The 21623-nt window shown below is 37.2% G+C and overlaps 1 protein-coding gene across 1 annotated transcript in view; it reads left to right on the forward strand.

Annotated features, from left to right (window-relative positions):
• The window catches only part of insrb (insulin receptor b), a 75195-nt gene that overhangs the window by 46301 nt on the left and 7271 nt on the right, over positions 1-21623 (forward strand). Inside the window, exons 3-8 of the mRNA XM_079889783.1 lie at positions 12686-13007; positions 17538-17677; positions 18724-18868; positions 19091-19305; positions 19385-19511; positions 21529-21623. The exon at positions 21529-21623 is cut by the window's right edge and continues 153 nt beyond it. Coding sequence (XP_079745909.1) covers positions 12686-13007; positions 17538-17677; positions 18724-18868; positions 19091-19305; positions 19385-19511; positions 21529-21623 — 1044 coding nt within the window. The remainder of the gene's footprint in view (positions 1-12685; positions 13008-17537; positions 17678-18723; positions 18869-19090; positions 19306-19384; positions 19512-21528) is intronic.

Genomic DNA, 21623 nt, shown 5'->3' on the forward strand with positions numbered 1-21623 from the left:
ATTGACCTGAAACTGGTGTCAAACGGCATTAGATTAACGATAGGAGAATGTTTTTTTTTGATCGGCCTAATTCGATTTTTTCACTTTAGTTACGAAGAGACTCTAACCTTTGCCTGTTTTTTTGCGTTTTTTTTCTCCTGTTCTCGAGTTCACCTGCTCGAGTTCAGGGACAGTCATGCATAAAGTTAGCATTTTAAATTCCACATTGACGAGTTAATTGTTCAGTGGTCTGGGCGTGAAAGATAGTTAGACATTTAGAATTGGTTAGCATTTAATTATGGCAAATATGGGGGGGGAAACCCCAATTGCAATATGAGAAATGTCTCTCAAAACACTTCCTTGTGCGCACAGTGTGTGAGCTTCATGGCTAAAACACCTCTTAAATTTGCCCAAAACCAAGGTTAAAGTGATGCACTTATAATGAGAATTTTGGAGGATTTAAAAGCAGAAATATGTAGCTTATAATTTTATAAAAGCACTTACATTAATTCATCTGTGTATTTGTTGAACCAAAAAAAATTAAGAAGTTTATGTACTTGCTTATATAGGTTGTAGTCTTTGAAAAAAACGTGGATTTCTCAGCTTTTTGTTCACAATGTTGCTTTTTTTTATTAAAATAGTATAAACGGGTTGTTTTGTTCAAAAGCTGAGGGTTTGTTCTTTCTTTTGATATTTAGCATGTTCAGATATTCATACAACAAAATATTCTGGGGGCCATTCATTTTTTTGTGAGAATGATCAAAAACGTGGCCAGTGGCCTAGTATTAAATATTACCGACCACAAATATGAAAATCGCAGGTTCCAGTTTTATATCACTACCAAAATTATTATGGATGTTCATATTTGGGACAGCAAAACAGCTGATATGAGTTGGTGCTAGAAAAAGAAATTACAATAAAATACATTTCTTACAGTCATTTTAGTGTTTATGTGGTTCCATTTTATGGCAACAAAGTTGTAAAATTGGTTATAACTACACAGAAAATATATATTTTTTAATATATTTAAATCATGTTAACCCATTGTTTGTCTTGTGGCCAATCAGTGTGTATTTTAACATTTATGGATTGGCCTCATTCAATTCCAATTTAAGTGCCTCATCATAAGAAAACGAGGGACGAGTGAAAATGACTTTTTCTGGTAACCAACAAACTCTTTGCTGAAAATCATTTTGTTTTCACCTTAAGTGCGTGGTTGAATTCTTTGGACCAATTTTTACATTTACATTTACATTTATGCATTTGGCAGACGCTTTTATCCAAAGTTACATACATTGCATTTCAAGGTACACATTTTTACGTTCTTATCAGTTCTTGCTTTCCCTGGGAATCGAACCCATGACTTTTGCGTTGCAAGCACCAACGCTCTACTGTTTGAGCTACCGGATTTTTAGACTGTGCAATGCAAATGTGAAAATTGCTCATTTCATATTGTATTTTTGACGCAAAACCTGGCGCCCAACGCAGGGGGACCTTCAAAATTGGCACGAACCAATGAAGTCTAATCAATTAGGAATGAATAATAATCCACGTGAATCCCATTCCTTTAATATCCAATTCTGTTCAGAAAATGGCAATAGGAGTGTTGTAGCATTTTGATTGACATGGACGCTCTGCCCTTGCTCATGTGTTTGCCGTTCAGGTGTGTTGGGATGTGTGCTTTTGGTCGGTTCATTGTGATTTCATCCTGAGTGTTTCATGTTATCTACTATCATTCATATGTCCACTCCACATATCACCCCTATGTGCACTCTTGGGTAGGACAAGACAAGATGGCGCCAGTGTGTTTATCGGCAGGCCGTCGCTTTATGTGTATGCAGTGTGTTCCGCTGTTTCTGTTCGTAACTGTGTTGTTTATGTGCCTGTCAGCACATAAAGCTACATCTTTAATTACATATGATCGCCAATCTCTTCTTGACATTCATACTCTGGCTGTAGACTATCGACGCGATGGTTATGATGAACGAGAAAGCGGATCTTCTAATCCGCCGTTCTTAGCCTGGCTTCCATCCGACATTTGTCGAGTCCCAGGCTGTTCTTTGCACAGAAGGAAACGGGCGAGAAGACGCGGGAAGCGTGGTGGCACTATGGTGCGATTAAGGAAAGCTCGTCGCAATCGTGTTGTTGAACCATTGGAATCTTTCTCTGCTACTTCTCTCGCCTACGTCTCTAACGATGGATTACTCTATTACTGTAATACATCTGAGTTAAGACCTTCGTGCCTCATACCTCTCTGGCCACAGCACTTGGATTTGGCATACAGACTGTTACCGGATCAAGCATATTTAAAATCAAGCCCGCAGGCTGGGGTAAACTTCGGCAACCTCAGAACTCTTGATCGCGCTCCTTCACAGATGTTGAGCGGCGGCGCAGAAACATCACTGACTCAATCTACGGAACCAACGACTGTAAAGATGGCTCTGTTGAATGTAAGATCGATTTCAAATAAGACATTTTTAATTAATGACTTTTTTTCATCACATAATATGGATTTTTTGTTTCTAACCGAAACTTGGTTAAATTGTGATGAACTTGGCCCTCTTGCTGAAGCGGCACCTGATGACTGTAATTTTGTCAGTTCTCCTAGGACATCGGGTCGTGGTGGGGGGGGAGTAGCTACAATTTTTAAGAACACTTTTAAGTGCCGCTTACTACCAGTGGATAATTTCAGCAGTTTTGAAATTCAAGTACTTAAGATAAGTACAGAGAATGATCTTCTCTGTGCTTTGATCTATCGACCTCCCTATTATAATAAGATGTTTCTGCAGGAATTTTCAGATTTTTTATCTTCTATGGTACCCTATTTTGACAAATTATTAATTTTAGGAGATTTTAATATACATGTGTGTTGTCCCTCTCATCCTTTGGTTAAGGAATTTCTTCAAATTATTGACTCGTTTAATCTCATTTTGTCTATCACAGAAGCTACTCATAAAAAAGGCCATACTCTTGATTTGGTGATTTCAGCAGGTCTCTCTGTCAGTAATATAGAAGTTGATGAAATCTGTTTATCTGATCATAAGCCAGTATTGTTTAAAACTGTACTCAATACTTCAAAGGTTAATGTTAAGTCTTCTGATCATCCAATCCGGTTTGTTAATTCTGCCACATCTAAACATTTCGAAGATGCATTTTTTAGTGATGCTTGCCTTACTGTGTCTTCATTCTCAGAGATGTCTATTGATGATCAACTTAATTATTTTAACACTCTGTGTGGTAATGTTTTGGACGTAGTTGCACCATTTAAAATTAAGAAATCTAAGTTAAGGTTGCAACCTTGGCTTAATAATGATACTCGTGCCTCCAGACAGGAATGGAGGAAAGCTGAAAGAAAGTGGAAGAAAGATAAGCTCCAAGTATCCTATGAAATTATGAAACATTGCATGGTGAGCTACCAGCACTCTGTTAAGGCTGCTAGGGAAAAATATTTTTCTAGCCTGATAGCAAAGCATGCACACAGTCCAAAGACCCTGTTTAGTACATTACACAATGTACTAAATCCAAATTCACTCTCATTTCCTGATGCTACATCTACAATCTGTGATTCATTTTTGAATTTTTTTTGTGGATAAAATTAATACTATTCGTTCTTGTATCCCCAAGTTTGATTTTAACGCACCTGTTAATGACCCATGTTCGGCCTGCTTAACTAAGTTTGAGCCTATTTCTTCTACTTTTCTTGTTGAGCTTTTCAAGAAAATGAAGCTTTCCTCTTGCTCCTTGGATGTGGTGCCTCCTCGTCTTTTTAGGGAAGTGTTATGTGTAGTTGAACCCTTTGTTTTAACTATTATAAATAGCAGCCTATCTCAAGGCACTGTTCCATCAATCCTGAAACATGCAGTAGTGAATCCACTCCGCAAAAAGCCCAGTTTAGATCCTTATATTTTAGATAACTATCGTCCAATTTCAAAATTACCATTTTTATCAAAAGTAATGGAAAAAGCTGTTTTCCATCAATTGACGGTATTTTTAAGTGAGAATAATTTATTAGACAAATTTCAGTCTGGTTTCAGACAACATCACAGTACAGAGTCAGCTTTGCTGAAGGTATTGAATGATCTTTTGCTGGCTGTGGATTCGGGTAACTGTGCAATTTTGTTCCTTCTGGACCTCAGTGCTGCATTTGATACCATTGACCATGCTATCTTGCTTGAACGGTTGAGTAACTGCTTAGGAATTCAAGGTACCGCATTGAATTGGTTTAAATCGTATCTCTCTGATAGAACATTTTCTGTGGAAGTTGGGAATTTTTCTTCCTCTTCTGTACCATTAACTTGTGGTGTACCTCAGGGGTCTATTTTGGGCCCAATGTTGTTTTCGCTGTATGTACTCCCTTTAGGTTCGATTTTTCGAAAGCACAATATTCCATATCACTTCTATGCGGATGATACACAGGTGTATCTCCCTTTGAAAAATGAGGATAATTATGACATGAAGTCTTTGTTGAACTGTTTTGAGGAAGTAAGAGGCTGGCTGGCAGCCAATTTTTTAACATTGAATGACTCCAAAACCGAAATTGTAGTTTTTGGATCACCTGCTTCTAATATACAGATTAAAAAACAACTGGGTCCTTTAAGTGGAAATTTTGCTGCTTATACCAGAAATTTGGGAGTGATTTTTGATAACGGCCTTAAATTTGACAAACAAATTAACTCAGTAGTGAAGAGTAGCTTTTATCATTTGAGATCTATTGCGAAATTAAAAACATTTTTAACAGTAAAAGATCTGGAGATAGTGATTCATGCCTTTATTTCATCTAGGCTGGATTATTGTAACTCGCTGTACCTTGGGGTAGCTAAGTCCTCCTTATCCCGCCTACAAACTGTACAAAATGCTGCCGCCAGGCTTCTTACTGGTACTCGAAAGAGGGAACATATTTCGCCGGTTCTGGCTGCGCTTCACTGGTTGCCGGTCGAGTACCGTGTCAAGTTTAAAGTCTTGTTGTATGTGTTTAAGGGGTTGAATGGCCAAGCTCCTCAATACATTACAGATCTTCTCCACCGGAAATGTTCTAGACCCTTAAGGTCCTCGAACAAGTTGATGCTCAGTGTGCCTCGATCTAGATTGAAATTAAAAGGTGATCGTGCTTTTTCTGTCGCTGCCCCGCGTCTGTGGAATGATTTGCCGGAACACCTAAGATTGTCTTCCACTGTTGATAGTTTTAAATCTTCACTAAAGACTTATTTTTTCTCTTTGGCTTTTGGTCAAATGTAATTTTATGATGGGTTTTTATGATGGGTTTATGATGTGTTTGTGTTTGTTGGTGTATTTATGTATTTTATACTGTTTGAACTGACTGTACAGCACTTTGGTCAGCAGTGCCTGTTTTAAACGTGCTCTATAAATAAAAGTGCCTTGCCTTGCCTTGCCTTGCCTTGCCTTGCCTTCATGACAGACACTCCCACAACTTGCCCAAGCAGGTCCACAACTCACTCCTGCACTAAAGTGCACACACTTGCACCCTTAAAGTGCAGAAACAATGTCCTCCGATCGATCGGTTGGGTTTCAATGAACTATTTCAATTGTTCTTTCATATATACGGATTCTTCAAAGACTTCAATTCATATTTATTTGTATAGCGCTTTTCACAATACATATTGTTTCAAAGCAGCTTTATAGAAAATGAATGTGTCTACATTATCAGAGGTGACTAGCTGTGTCCAAGTTATGTATTTCAGAAATGTACATATACAAATTGCACAGTTAAACAAGGCAGAAACAATGAGCTCGTAATGAATACATGTTTGTTAACGAATGATTAGGATGTATAGAAAAATGTAGCATTGATGCATGTTGATTCAGAGCTTGCTGAATCAAGACTTCCTTGCGTGTCTGCAAATGTGAAATTAGGCTTAATTGTTTTTGCTTGTGAACTCCTTGGAATTTATGACACTGATACCGAATCACCTTTGCACTTCCTGTTCACCTGCATTGCGTAATCTGGTGATATCAGCGGCCTCGGCGACTCTTCTGAAGCTTGTTTTTGTTTGTCGAGTTCTTGGACCGATGAACCTTGAATGACAGGTCACCCCGGACAGCGTGTTTGTCACATTTATGTGTGTTGTACCTTCAGCCGTGTTCTAGTGCTTGCTTTCTCTCCTTCCTTCCTTCTAACCATGTGACTCCGGCGCCTCGAGGCTTTCTTCCCTCCCGTATTTACGGGTTTGTTTTGTTTACATTTCTACACCTTTTCTACATTTCTACATTTCTACACCACCTTCTACACTTCCCTCCCCCGACTTCCTCGGCTCTCGTAAGCCGCGCGCCTCTGAACAAATCATCAGTAGCGTTTACAGTAAATCTTTTGAGGTCTGAGACATGCGAGAGCGGCCAAATATAGTAAAACGCCATCCAACTGCCCCAGCATGCATGTGTGAATGCATTAGCGTGTTTTTATGGGGAATCCGCATGAGTTCTCGGTGAACGCTGACCCGTGACCTCAGAGTGAAAATAGGGAAGCGTGTTTATGGTTCGTGTCGCTCACAGATGTCACTAGGGCTCAGCAATATAGCTAAAACATTTACGTCTCTATTTTTCAGCCTTATGATGATATATTCAGTATTGATATGTAATTGCTCTGCCTTAAAAAGTGGGGTTTTGACCAAGTAGTAGTTTCTCCCTTTTATTTAGTGAATAAACAATAAAAACTATTTACTTGCCTTAAGTATTTTGAATCTATGTGGCAACAAAGGAAGGTATTTAAGATGATAAATCTCTTATTATTATTATTATTATTATTCATTTATACAATTAATATATTGTGTGTAATTTATGTATTTATATATTTTTTACTAATATTAGTTATTGTTGGTGATATTATATATTGTAATATAATTGTTGTATTATAATTTTAACAATGCTACATGGACACCATCATATTTGGCCCAGCATAACACCTGCTGTATATATATATGTATATGTATATATATATACATGTATATGTATGTATGTGTGTGTATGTATAATTTGTTGACTTTTTAAAAAACTTTTTTTTTTTTCAATCTGATTCAAATTTTGTATTGCTAGAAAAATTGGGATTTATTAATATTTGGCTCAGCCTAACACCTACTTTAACATCACACATTTTGTCATGAAAAAAATGATAATAAAATAAATTGACAATTATTTGGTGCATTTTTCCTACACATTCCTACTTTGCTGACATCAGGTTTCCTGACGTATGTTTCAAGGCCAGGATTTTGAAGAGAGGGGTGTGTGGTTACAGAATTAAACCGTTATAATGCTAAATTAAATGCATAAAACTTATAGTCTTGAGCATTTTTAATGGTATATGCTAGCAGAATATTTTTGATGGCCAATGACAGAGCTCGAGATCAGACATCAGATCCCACACAATGCTTATGAATGAAAGCAGGAGGGACTACAAAGGCTGCAGAGAGAAGATGTGTGTGTTTCCAGAGGGATCAACCTTGGGGAGACTGCTGTGGAGGAGGGAGGGGGGTTTGTGCAGGGTTACGCGGTCCGCAATCGCTGGCGTATGTGAGGAATGCTGCGAAAGTGGAGGCTGCGCCCGTCTGCATGCTCGCTCCTGCCTGTCCTCGTGTATTCCCTCTGCATCCGTCTGCCGTCCTGTCTGCCGGCGCGTCGGGGGTTAACGCTGGGCGGATCTCTCTCTCTGCTGGAAGAGGCCATTGAATGGCTGCCTTCCACGGACAGCAAAAACATTGGTTAAGGGTGAGGGCGGATCTGAGGCTGCTGCGGAAACATGGACTGGAGCTTTGATTGGATCTGGAGTCGGATTAACGGTTTTGGAGTGCGTGAACGTGGTTGGTCCTTGCAACGGAAGCAGACAGTGGTCTTATGTTTTACTAGTAAAATTAGTCTTTGATTTTTGCTAATAAATATTATTGGCCAAAAATAATACAAATATTATTTTTATGTTTTCATTAGTTAAAAAATGGAGACCAACTTTATTCATCATTCTTTTTTAAATCTGATTCAAATTGTATATCACTAGTAAAATTATTATATTAATTCCCAATTAATTGTATAGATATTATATACAGTAGTCAACATTTGAAGTGATCAAAAAAGTTCATCAAAGTTATCCTAAGACAAGAAGGGGTATTGTTCAAAATTCATGTATAACTTTTAATGAAAGGTTTTGATCCACTTAAAATGTTGATTACTGTATTATAATATTTGTAATCATGTATAGTATTAAGTAATATAATATATTATTATTATAAATGTTATGAATTTATAATCATTTTATTTATAGGCAGCTTTATAATGATTACTAATACACAAAAATAATTTATAAAATATATATATATATATATATATATATATATATATATATATATATATATATATATATATTAAACAATTAAAAATGCAACATTTGATCTACTTTTTTGTATTTGTCATTCTTTTTTTTAATCTGATTTGAAATTAATATCGCTAGCAAAATTAAAGAAAAAATGTTATAATAATTTTTTACAAAATAAATCAGACACAGGATTAGTTGGTGCAATTATTCCTACACATCCCTAGTTTGCTGATATTAAGTTTCCTGACATATTTTTGAAGGCCAGGATTTTGGTTTGTGGTTATAATGGCAGACAGTGGTTTTATATGCTTGTTAAGGTGTATTTAACGCCCCAGATTGACATATTTTGCTAAATTTCAGGAATTCTGCCTTTTTGTTTCTTTCTTTTATTCTTCCTTTTTCTGCTTCTCATCCGTTTTGAATGCATTCTAGCACCCCCCCCCCAATCCCCGTCACCTTTCGGGTGCCCCATAATATTTCAGTCAGGCAGTGATATGGTCCGCCCCGTCGCTGACAGGCAGAAGGGTCCATGTTGTTTTGCTCCTGTGGGGCGGCCCAGTGTTACATGATGGAGTGTTTTATGGCATTAATGAAGTCCAACAGATTTACCTCTGCTCTGTAACCTGGAAGGCCGGCTGTGTCCGACATCTCCGCCGAACTCGAGGATGAATCAGGATGAATTTAGTGACGGGTTGCATTGACACTCTGTGCTGCGCGTTTATAATCTTAGATGGGTCTTTTATATAAATGTGGTTATGTTTGATTGTATTATTTTAAATTTGTGAAAATTCACAAAACATTTATGGAATCTTAAATGCGTGTAGACCAGTACACTACTGTTTTTTTTATTATTAATTAAAAATATTTTGACATGTTTAATTGAATGTTTTATTATTAATCATTTTAAAATATTATTTTTTATATATAAAATTTAAGTAAAAAAAAAAAAATTCTAAACATTTCTATATCTTCCATACTGTGGACTATATATTGTATCAGAGTTTCCGCTAGAAAAAAATGGTGCCGGTCAAAGTGACCGGCAGAGGTTTTGTTTTCCGGACATTTTTGATGATATGCCGGTCAGATATCGCCTCTTAATTAGGGGGCGGGATTATTACACGATTTATTATTTATAATAATAATATTACCATCTTACGTGACAGTTCTCCATTACGGACGCTTCGCGACCGTTCAAAGCGGCACTAAAAGACTGCTTTAAAACTTCCACAGAGACCTCAAACAGAAAGCACAAAGCCTTTCTTTAAAACGAATTTCGTTTTGAATTAATTGTATCTTAATTTTAATCAGTGTTTCATTATCCAAGTTTCTCGATTTAATAAATAAAAAGTAAATATAGCAGACAATAAATAATCACGACATGGAGGCGCCAGCGCCTGAACTGGAGCTAACGTTAAGCTATCATCCATGAACCGAAATTTAACGTATAAGGTAGCCTACTCGCCTCACACACCTAAAAAAAAAAAAAAAAAATAGAAATATATCTATTATCTACAGAAATCTCTACTTTTAAACAGAACCATTCAAAACAAAATAAAACGATATGATCCGTATGAAATGTGTATCTCTCTCCGGCGCGTTCACTACTGCGAAGATCGCGAGTCAGACTTCATCTTTGCAGCCGACACAGAAAACACTTGTTTATTAATAGACAATTAAAATGTCTCATTGCAATATTTTACATATTCATAATCATTACTTTTGCTGGTTCGTTGTGACAGTTATGAAAAATTGAGTGTGAGGGATTTGTTCACTTCACACAAAAAGATCTTGGAATGTGATGGCTAACTGTAGTAGCGTTTAGTCCACTGCCTATAATAGCCTAATTTAGAGATCACTTTTTTTTTTTAACCGACTACCGACTAGAGAGTAAACTTGAGGCACTCGCAAGAAAATGCATAAGTAGCTACATAATAACATTCACAAATATTACACCATTTAGACGTCGCAGAAAAATAGAAACCGTTTCTAAATTAGAAATGTCGTGTGTCGCCGTCGCGTCTGGTTAGGACAAAAAATCTGATTAACATGGAAAAGATACCTTTTATCGCGTGTCGCGTCTCGTGTAGTTAGTTGGGACAATTTTAATCGGACAATTTGACCGGAGAGATTTAATTTCGTCGGACATTTCATTTTTTTTCCGCCCAATCTCCGGCAATTACCGGACAACGGAAACCCTGATTGTATACAGGATATTTTCTTAATAAATAGTGGGAACAAATATTACAAATGTATTACTTCTGGTCCGATTCAGCATACTAGAAATTGAAAGTCAAGTGCATTGCATTATGGGAAACAGCAAAAGTGTGAGCCGTTTGTATCTTGCACATTTTTTCAAATGTATAGTATACTAGCATATTCTGTGTATACTGTTGTACTTCTGCTACTGTTGTTGCGTGCTATTCTTGACATGTTTCTGGAACACGCTGTGTCTTTGTTGTGGTCTAGCAGGCGGCTAGTGTGAGTGTGAGACGAGGAAGATGACTTACAGACTGCTGTATTCATTTATTTTCGCACCCTGCGATGCACAAGCTTCACTTCCAGATGGCCCTGCGGCCAAACACGACTCTGAATCACTTCCTTCCTGCTGAATAAAGGCTCACAATGATGCAACTGACCTCAGATCCTCTTTTGTGGATCTTATTACATTTGTTTTCATTAACGTGATTTTGTGGTCAACGGATGTTGTTTATTTCAGCCCAAAAACCAAGAAATAATGTTTTCCTTAAGGCAAGACTGGTGAATAGGGTACAAATATTACTAATAGATATTGCCATGCTTCCCCAGTTGATTTGATATTTCAGAAAACTTGTGATACAAAATGTTCAAATAATGTTTAAATTTGCAAATGAGGCATTATCTAACATTGAACATTGGGTAAAGCCAAAATTCTTGTCAAAGTCAAAGGTTTTTACAGAGGTCATCACTTGTGGTGAACCGACATGTCGCCATGGCTGAATTTTTGCCATTGGCTGTTAAAGGACAAGTTCGGTATTTTACACTTAAAGCCCTGTTTACAGATCGTTTCTGATGAAATAGAACGGTTAAGATTAAAATGTGGACACATGCTGCTGTCCCGAGAGTTTTAGGTTTATTTCGCTTCTCCCCCCCACCTACACAATGGCAGCCTATGGGCACTGGAACAATCCTTCATAAAACGCATTAAACTTTCGTTTACAAAGACGTGAAACTCACCGAGTGGTCAGGGATGTTCACTGATATGCTCACACAAAAATCACTGCAAAAGATGCTTTCCAACAGGTGTTTTACCATTCGTTGTAAAACTGTGGACCTATTTTTCCAAACGTCTCACACCCGTAGATTCTTCCGTTGAGAGCTTGAATAATAGACACTCCAGCCCAGTTGGTGGCGATAATGCACATTTTCCAATTGCAAGCAAACCACTGGCATTTCACTGAATACACAGAAGAAGCAGAAGAAGAAGCGGCGGAGTAATACCGTACCGCACACAGCCCATCCAATTCAAGTCAATGGAGTTGGACAAAAACTACGATAAAACCTGTTGGAAAGCATCTTTTGCAGCGATTTTTGTGTGAGCATATCAGTGAACACCCCTGACCACTCGGTGAGTTTCACGTCTTTGTAATCGAAAGTTTAATGCGTTTTAGGAAGGATTGTTCCAGTGCCCATAGGCTGCCATTGTGTAGGTGGGGGGGGAGAAGCGAAATAAACCTAAAATTCTCGGGACAGCAGCATGTGTCCACATTTTAATCTTAACCGTTCTATTTCATCAGAAACGATCTGTAAACAGGGCTTTAAGTGTAAAATACCGAACTTGTCCTTTAAGTGTCAGAAGTGGGCTTTTATTTTGACAGTGACGGGACTTTTATTTTGGCAGCGCCTGAACCAGTCCCTTTAAGGCAAGTCATTTCACTCAGCGGCCATCTTTAAATGCCACACGAATACAGACATGAGAGAATCGAACCGTTCGAAATCCCAGAAGACGCTGCGGGCGGTCGATGTACGGAAGCCTGTAAGCTTTAATCTTCCGAGATTCCTGCGAATCCCGCGGCGAGTTCACAAAAACGTGACGGCTCATGAAAGTAAACATTTGGCCGTTTCTTTTGCTTAATTTTAATGAAGCGATAAAGAGCTGAAAAATTAAGGCACATTAAAACACTGACAAAGCATAGACAACATTAAACAAATGTATTGTTGCTAAAATCTACAGATGCAAAAAGATAAAGTGCAATAAAATAATAGTGTATTTTGGATGTTTTCTTTCCACTAGTTTTAAACATGTTATGGAAAGCCCAATATCTCTGACCAGTGCATGAAAAGCAGTGTATTTGCCTGTTGTAAAATGAATCTGATAAGTCATCTTTGTTCTTTTCTCCCTTTTCCCCATCACAGTTTGTCCTTCCGAATGTGCCCACGGTGCCTGCACCCCCCATAAGGAGTGCTGTCACGATCAGTGTCTGGGCGGCTGCTCTTTGCCAGGGAACGAAACCAAATGCGTAGCTTGTCGCAACTTCCTGTTCGGCGAGGCGTGCGTGGAGCGTTGCCCGCTGGGATACTACACCTTCAAGGGATGGCGCTGCGTGTCCTTAAAATTCTGCCAGGACCTCCACAACCAGTGCAAGGGCAAGAGCGGCGACTGCCACGAGTACGTCATCCACAACGGGGCCTGTATCCCAGAATGCCCATCTGGATACACCACCATGAACTCCACCACGTACGTACCGGCTTTTTGTTTTTAACTACAGGAGCAAGACTGCCAACCGTTTAACAGCATTACACTTTACAATCAACTCAAATCAGATTTTGCTCCGATCTCGACGTGAGTTGATGAGGAACAGAGACTTTTCAGGAGCACAGAATGAGATTTAGGAACTCAGAGGTAGATGAATGTATCACAAGAGAAGACAGAGTTGAAATAAAAGGCCGAGACGGTCGCGAGGAGACGCTTTTGTCCACGGCAGGGAATATATTAGGGAATGTTAACAGCAAGAATCAGTCTAGCATTCAGAAACGAGTCTCAAAAGTTCACAGGTCACATTTCACCACGAAATCACAAGGAAAAGTCAGAAATAATGTTCTGAATTTGAAAGAAAATAAAGACTTTTTAAGGAATATGTAAGTCTTTATTTTCTTTAAAATTTATAATTATGTAAAATAAATCTAAATTTTATTGCTGCAGTTGTTATACTATATATATATATATATATATATATATATATATATATATATATATATATATATAGCATTGTCACATTTTCTTTCTAAATGTTTGCTAGCGTAATGTATCCAGACATTTTATTTTATAGGTTTTTTTTGTAGTTATTATTCTCAATGGTAATTCTTATTACTGTTATGCATACGTTTCTAAATGTTAATGCTAATGTTCATTTTATAAAATTAAAAATCAAATATGATTGAATTATAATGTTATATCAGTATTAAAAAAATGAATTAAAGGATTCATTTATTTAAAATATTTTAATTGTGAAAAAAATGTCACAATATAAAATAATCATAAAGAAAATGACTTAAGTATTTTTTGCATTTACAATTATTTTCATAAAAATGAAACAAAAATATAACTTCCTGAAATTTGATGTTTTTGACAGATTTGTGAGATTTTTTCCCCTTTATATAAATGATTAAATCATGTGCTTCAGGCATGAAGCTGCACTTTCTGGTTAAGCCTGTGATTTGTTTTTGGTCGTTAAGCAAATTAACGAACCGGTTGTCACGCTCAACTTGACCGGGAGAAGATATAACTGTTCTGGAAGTATCATAACATCGTTTAGTCTTTTCGTCAGTCACGGTAAATTGAAAGCGAGCAGACTATAATGGCCGGTGTCGACTGTTAAGAGCGTGATAAAATGCCACCCTGATTATTCCAACAGAGTCATTTGCAATCCGGCGGGATTTGTCAAGCCAAGGGGAAGTATAATGAGCCAAACCAAAACAACATTGCGTGTCGGAAAGCGACATTAGCGGCCTTTTTTTGAGCCTGAGTCTGTTTGGCTGGCCCGGGGAATGTCCGGAAGCTTCCGCGCACGCTGGCTTGCACGTCCAGCTTCATGTGTGGGAATTATTAACGCACACATAAACAGAGAATTAACACTGCGAACGGGACTGAAGCGCAGCCTCGCGGGAACAATGGCAGCCTTTGTTTGTGTTCACTGGGGTCTCAGGGCCTTTAAAAAGGCGGCCTTTGGATTCCTTTGTCTCCACGTCGGAGCGCTGCAGTTGTGGAAGCTTGATGAGATCTCGGTTTTCCAGGAATTTTGTTTTGAAGTGACGTCGCTTGTTTTTCTCGTCCGGCCACCTTTCGCCTTTGTGGGAGGCAGTCATGCGGCAGCAAGTCCTGTTTCATAACAGCGAGCCCCATCCTTCCCTGTTCTTTTCCAAATGAGAAGAGGGAGCAGCGGGAACCAAAATTCACTGGCAAGTGGATGTAATATGAAGGGGTTCAAGTGCACGAACTGCGGGTTCACTGCGAATCTGTGCGGTGTGGAACTCCAAAACTGGGGAATTAAAGAGTGGGATTATGTGCTTAAAATCCTGAGAGAGAAGAACACTCGTTTGCGAATGAACTGATGTGCTCTGTTAGATTAGCTCAGTTAGCTCTGAAGATTATTTCATCGTTGCGAACAAAACTGTGCACGAAAACATAAAATGGCCTCACCAATATTCAATGGTGTCGCAATACCAAACTACTGCACATTATCATTAAAGGGATAGTTCACCCAAAAATGAAAATTCTGTCAGTAATTACTCACCCTCATGTTGTTCCAACCCCGTAAGACATTCGTTCATCTTCGGAACACAAATTAAGATATTTTTGATTAAATCTGAGAGCTGATCACTCCTCCATAGGCTTCTAAGGGACTGAAACTTGCTGGCCCAGAAATGTATTAAAGACATCGTTAAAATAGTCCAAGTGACTCCAGTGGCTCGATCTTAAGTTTATAAAGCGACGAGAATACTTTTTGTGCGCAAAAACAAACAAAAATAACGACTTTATTCCACTTTTCATTTCCTTCTCTCTGGGCCTCGGGTCTTTTCACGTAGTGTTTAAGCGTAGCGCGTCTGTGTTGCACGTCATCACGCATCACACACATGACCAGCGTCAGCCAATAGTGAGCCTACGTGGTGACGTACAACACTGACGCGCTACGCTTAAACACTACGTGAAAAGACCCGAGGCCCAGAGAGAAGGAAATGAAAAGTGGAATAAAGTCGTTATTTTTGTTTGTTTTTGCGCACAAAAAGTATTCTCGTCGCTTGATAAACTTAAGATCGAGCCACTGGAGTCACTTGGACTATTTTAACGATGTCTTTAATACATTTTCTGGGCCAGCAAGTTTCAATCACTTAGAAGCCTATGGAGAAGTGATCCAGCTCTCAGATTTAATCAAAAATATCTTAATTTGTTTTCCGAAGATGAACGAAGGTCTTACGGGGGTGGAACAACATGAGGGTGAGTAATTACTGACAGAATTTTCATTTTTGGGTGAACTAACCCTTTAAGTGCGATCCTGAGCGAATAACTCTCGTGAGCCGAAATTCTTTGAATCCAAATAGTGAGACTAGTGTAATCTGATTCCTCAAAATGACTCTTATGAGACGATTCTTTGAGTCCAAACATACAGCCCTGTTTACATCTGGTATTAAGATGCGTTTTGGTCGATCGGATCACAAGTGGACGAGGGAGACACATTCCATGGTGTTTTAATCTGTCTCTTTTGTCCACTTTCAACCACTTCTGTCTCATTTCTTCGAGGGGAGGGTCTATGGGCGGGTAAATGTATGGGTGTTTTTTCAGATCTTTCAATCTAATGGACAAATTTACATATGAATGCGCCCGGAGACGACGGAAAAACACGGAGAGCAGCAGCTTTCGTTTCTGCTCTGACAGCCTACGAGAGTGTGTTAGAAATCAGGAATGGTGAGAGAACATTGTTGGCTGGAGACTCAAATTTGGTTCGAAGACGAAAAATGTTCCAAGCACAAAGTTTAAATCCTGGAACGCTAGCGCGTTTCCCATAATGTTTACTCATTAGGTCAGTGGGCGGAGAGAAGGTCAATTTGAACCTCTGGAACACTACCTCTGGAAGTGGTCGAAAGTGGACCAGCTCAAAACGTTTTACTCCCCGTTTACACCTGTATTTAGCATCATCCACTTCTGATCCAATGGACCGAAACACATCTTAATACCAGGTGTAAACAGGGCCTACGACTAGTGTAATCTGATTCCTGAATGAATGACTCTTATTAGCTGGTTCTTTTTAGTGAATCAAAAACATACAATGTGACTAGAATAATCTGATTCCCAAACGAATGACTTTAACTTCAATTCTTTTTTTAGTGATTCAAAAACGTACAGCACATCCAGTATAATATTATTCTCAAAGGAATGACTCGTACTAGCGAATCAAACAGCTTATGAATCAAATGACTTATGAATCTTTCTTCTTTGATTCCACCAAAAAACAGAACAAGAATGGCAGACTTTGATGTTTATGTATGCATATATATACATACATATACACACACACAGATAGGCCTATGTATTATTACGTGTGTTAGTGTATATAAGTCTGGCATTCTTGTCCTGTTGTTTTTTGGGGGTGGAATCAGAGAAGAAAGTCGAATATGAAAGCTCGAAATTCATTTGGAAAAACAGCAGTGAATTCCTCTCCCACCCATTGCTGCATTTTAGCAAGATTTGAGTGAGATTACATAACGTTACTCTCTTGTTTTGTCAAAAAGTGATCAAATTAAGCAACAGAATTATACAGATCAGCTGCGTCGCAGGGATTCATTACGCGGTTATTTCTTTCCACTGTATCTTTCAGTGCAATTGCAGATTCTTGCGTCAAAAGGCCTCGTCTTCAGAGTCTCTTTACACGGCACAGACAGAGCGGGTGTTTGCCGTGATGCGGAGCTTGCATACTTCAAGGCCAACACAACTATCTGTGGCATTTTGTTTTGTCTCAGTGGGATTGTGTTTTCATGTTTGCCCTCAGTGGCCCTTTCCATTCAGATGCAGTGCTGCATTGCAGCTTGAATGGAGCCCACGACACGTTACACCGTATTTGGGATCGTTCCAAACACAACAACTGCGCAGGTGACATGAGGGAACAATATGTTTGGGCAATCGTGAAAAGTCGTGCCAGCTGGTGACATCATCGCGAATGCAAGCCAGACGTGTCTCTGCTCTTAATTAAAAACATGGCTGTCATGCTTTCAGGTTGAACTGCACGCCATGTGCCGGTCGATGTCCCAAACTGTGTACGGGGGTGAAGACGGTGGACTCGGTCACCGCCGCTCAGGCTCTGCGGGGCTGTACGATCCTCAACGGCAGTCTGATCATCAAGATCAGCGGAGGAAGTGAGTATTGCACACTTGGAAATGTCTTCGAAAGCATATTCATTGCATTTACGTACAGGAATTTAGTCTGTTTCTTCGAAATCCTTTGCACTTTTTGTCTGTTAGTTTTAATTTATTATTCATTATTTAAAAAAAATAACAAAAAATAGCAATTAATAAAGAATAATATAATATACCATTTTAAATAAATAAAATATATAAACCAGACAACAGAATATAAAAATAAATGGCTAATAATTATTATTATATTTTTTGTATAATAATTTGTATAACGAATAATACAAAAATATTTTTAAATAAAAATGCAATTTAAAAATAAAAATACAGTTGATTTATAATTGTATATATTTATAATGATATAATGTAACATAACATTTTAAACACATTAATTATAAAAACATAAAAAATGTATCCTAAATAACTAGACAGCGGAAAATAAAATTAAATGGATGTAAAAATTAAATCCAAATACGTAAAATATTTATATAATAAAGTTAGTTATAATATTATGTATTTATAAATATATATAAAAAAGATTTTATTTATTTTTACATATGTTGTAATGTTTTAAAACAATCTTTGTAATAGGTTTATTTTAGCCTGTTTTATCCTTTAGCCAAATTTCTGAACGTTTTCAGAATAATAAGAATTGTAATGTTATATTTATATAAAACCATTCAAAATGCTTATTGGGCCCATTATTTGAACTCCAAAAAAATATAAATATATGTAGATTATGAAAATGAATGGCAAAATAAATCCAAATATATCAAATATTTGTAGAATATTAGTAATCTTATACATTTATAAAAATGTTTAAAAAAAAAACTCTTTAGAAATATCCAAGTCAATCATTCAATTGAGGATCATTATACAAAACTGTTTTAAATTTCTGATTGCTATGATTGACCAATTAGAGTCAAGTATTTCAGATAGCCGTATAAGTAGTTTGTTTTTGCATACAGTAATATGTATCTAAATAGCAGTGTGTGTGAAATGAAACTGTAAAGTTTCATGCATATAAAAACACACGTTCTGTTCCTCAGACAATATCGCGGCGGAGCTGGAGTCCAGTCTTGGTCAGCTGGAGGAGATCACGGGTTACCTGAGCATCCGCAGAGCCTACGCTCTCGTCTCCCTCTCCTTCTTCCGCAAGCTGCGCGTTATCCGCGGGGAAGCGCTGGAAGCCGGGTATGTAGGACGTCACCGCTGAGCTGTGTTGTTGGAGTTACAAGTGACTTTGTCATTTGTAGTGATTGATTTTTTTAATTGCCAATGTCACGTTCTCAGCGCTGTCAAAATAAAAGTCCTGCACAAAAAAACACACCGACCAAAACCGATCATTTAAAAAAATGCTATAAATATATATATATATATATATTGATTTGCATTGTGCACCATCATTCTTTCTAGGAACTATTCGTTCTACGCCATGGACAACCAGAACTTGCGTCAACTGTGGGACTGGTCCAAACACAACCTCACTATCCTCAACAGCAGGATGTTCTTCCTCCACAACACCAAACTGTGCAAGTCTGAGATCCTCCGGATGGAAGAGGTGACCGGGACCAAGGACAGGATCCCTAAAAACGATATCAGCATCCCAGCTTATGGAGACCAGGCCTTCTGTAAGACCCACAGTGCTTTTGGTTTTACTGGAACTTGAGCTTTGTCAAAACCAGACCTCATATCGAACCTTTCTTACAGGTGAAAACCAAGTTCTTAATTTTACACAAATCCGCACTTCCCACGACAAGATCCTCATCAGGTGGATGGCGTTCTGGCCCTCAGACTTCAGAGACCTGCTGGGATTCATGGTCTTCTATAAGGAAGCGTGAGTTTTTTTCTTCTCTTTTATACTTCGATATCGGGATATTGCCTTGATCTGACCCAAATGAAGCCTGAGATTTAAAAGGTGTCACGTCTGAACCACCGGAAGCCATCTTATGTTGGTCCTGGACCCTATATTAGAAACTATGTTATTATAGTTTTGAAAATGTCACAAATTTTTATTTTTAATTGAGGTTGTATTTTCAGTTTGGTTGGAATTGTTACTTTTATGTATACATAGAATTATTTTGTGTGAATGTTTGGAATACAAAGTTTTGGTTTTATTTACTTATGTTTACAAAAGTATTATTAAAATACTATTTATATATTATTTATTTAACTGTTATTAATTAATATAAATGTTATTTATGTCATACTCGTTTAAAAAAATAATGTAATTGCTTTAAACTTGAAAGTATTAAAATTATTTTATTTTAAATATAAAAATATTCATTATTATTAGTAGGGCTGGGTATTGACACAAATTTCACAATTCGATTCGATTTCGATTCACAAGCTTGCAATTCGATTCGATTTCGATTACGATTCGATTCGATTCAATATCGATTATTTTGGTTATCAGGTACAATACACTGCAAATTTTCTCAAGGAAAACAAATCTCTTAACTAATGTTGTAAGCCATGGGAGTCAGTTGTAGCCTAGGCTTCATTAGCCTACTATAATATTGAAGGTAAAAATGAACTGATTTGTATACAAACACTTAATATACACTTTTATTTATTTTTATAATAATAAAGTTATATGAAATTATATACAATTTTAAATGATGGCTGTCATAAAAAACTTTCCAGATTTATTCAAACATGCATTAAGTATTGAAGAACATTAAAAATTATAATGAATAGGCCTATATAATATGGTGCATATATTTAACAAAATGCTCCTCTCTAGAGTTAACTTTTCTAGCTGACTAACGAGTTTATGGTCACTGGATATGTTTTTTCTGAGGTAAATGTGACGTTACATGACATTGTTTACTAACGTCTTTGCACGGTTCAAACACTGATTGAGCGATTCCATGAGACATGATAAGGACTTCGATAAGTTGTACTCTATCTTTTAACACACTTTCAGATGCTCATTCATGTTTATTTCGCGCTGTAACTGGTATTAAGCCGGAAGAGTTGCTTCCGTTGCTTCTCTTGACCTGAGCTGCGCCGGAGCGATCTCACGCCACAGCGCCAAAACGGTAATTATGTTTTTGAATTTCGTAAGAAACTGGACGTAATTTGAAATCTGAGACTTTGTTTCATATCAATAATAACAACGCACAAAGATTATTGCGATTTATTGAATGGGATGCGCGCAACAATGATCCATTCATTCATCAACTGAAAACAGGATGACTAATCGATTCTTGGGATTTAGGAATCGATATTGTTTCGTAAAAATGAGAATCGATTAAAATCGAGAAATCGATATTTTTTACCCAGCCCTAATTATTAGTAGTAGTAAAATTATATATTATTAGAATTCGCTAATAAAAATGTTGTCCTTCTGTAAACTGCTTTAAACATTATAAAAAATGTTTTAGAATTGGCTAATAAAATTCATCGCATTATTATATATTCAATTGCGATTAATAAAAAATATTTTTTTTACTTTTTAAAATTATTTAAAGCTTGAAAGCATTCAAACACATTTTAATTATAATTATGATTACTTAGTCAAATATGTAACTAAATATTATATTCTTTAGTATAATTTAATTTTATATTTAATATTTAATCCTGAGTAAATTGCTTTAACCATTGAAAGACTGGAAAACCTAAATATTCTAATACTTAATAAATAAACTTAATAAATTTAATTACTTAATTACATTTTTGTACATTTCATTATAATTAGTTAATAAAAATGTTGAAAGTACTTTTTTCTTAATAATTCTATATTATTATATTTAACAGTAATTAGTTCATTAAAAAAGCTCCAAGTGCTACGTGTATAAATTACATCATCTATGAAAGCATGAAAATATATGTCCTCTTTTTCCATTCAGTCCCTATAGGAACGTGACTGAGTATGACGGGCAGGACGCCTGTGGCTCCAACAGCTGGGCGATAGCTGACGTGGAGCCTCCACCACGCCCCACCG

This window comes from Squalius cephalus (genome assembly GCF_949319135.1).
Source record: "Squalius cephalus genome assembly, chromosome: 13".
In the NCBI taxonomy this organism is placed as follows: domain Eukaryota; kingdom Metazoa; phylum Chordata; class Actinopteri; order Cypriniformes; family Leuciscidae; genus Squalius; species Squalius cephalus.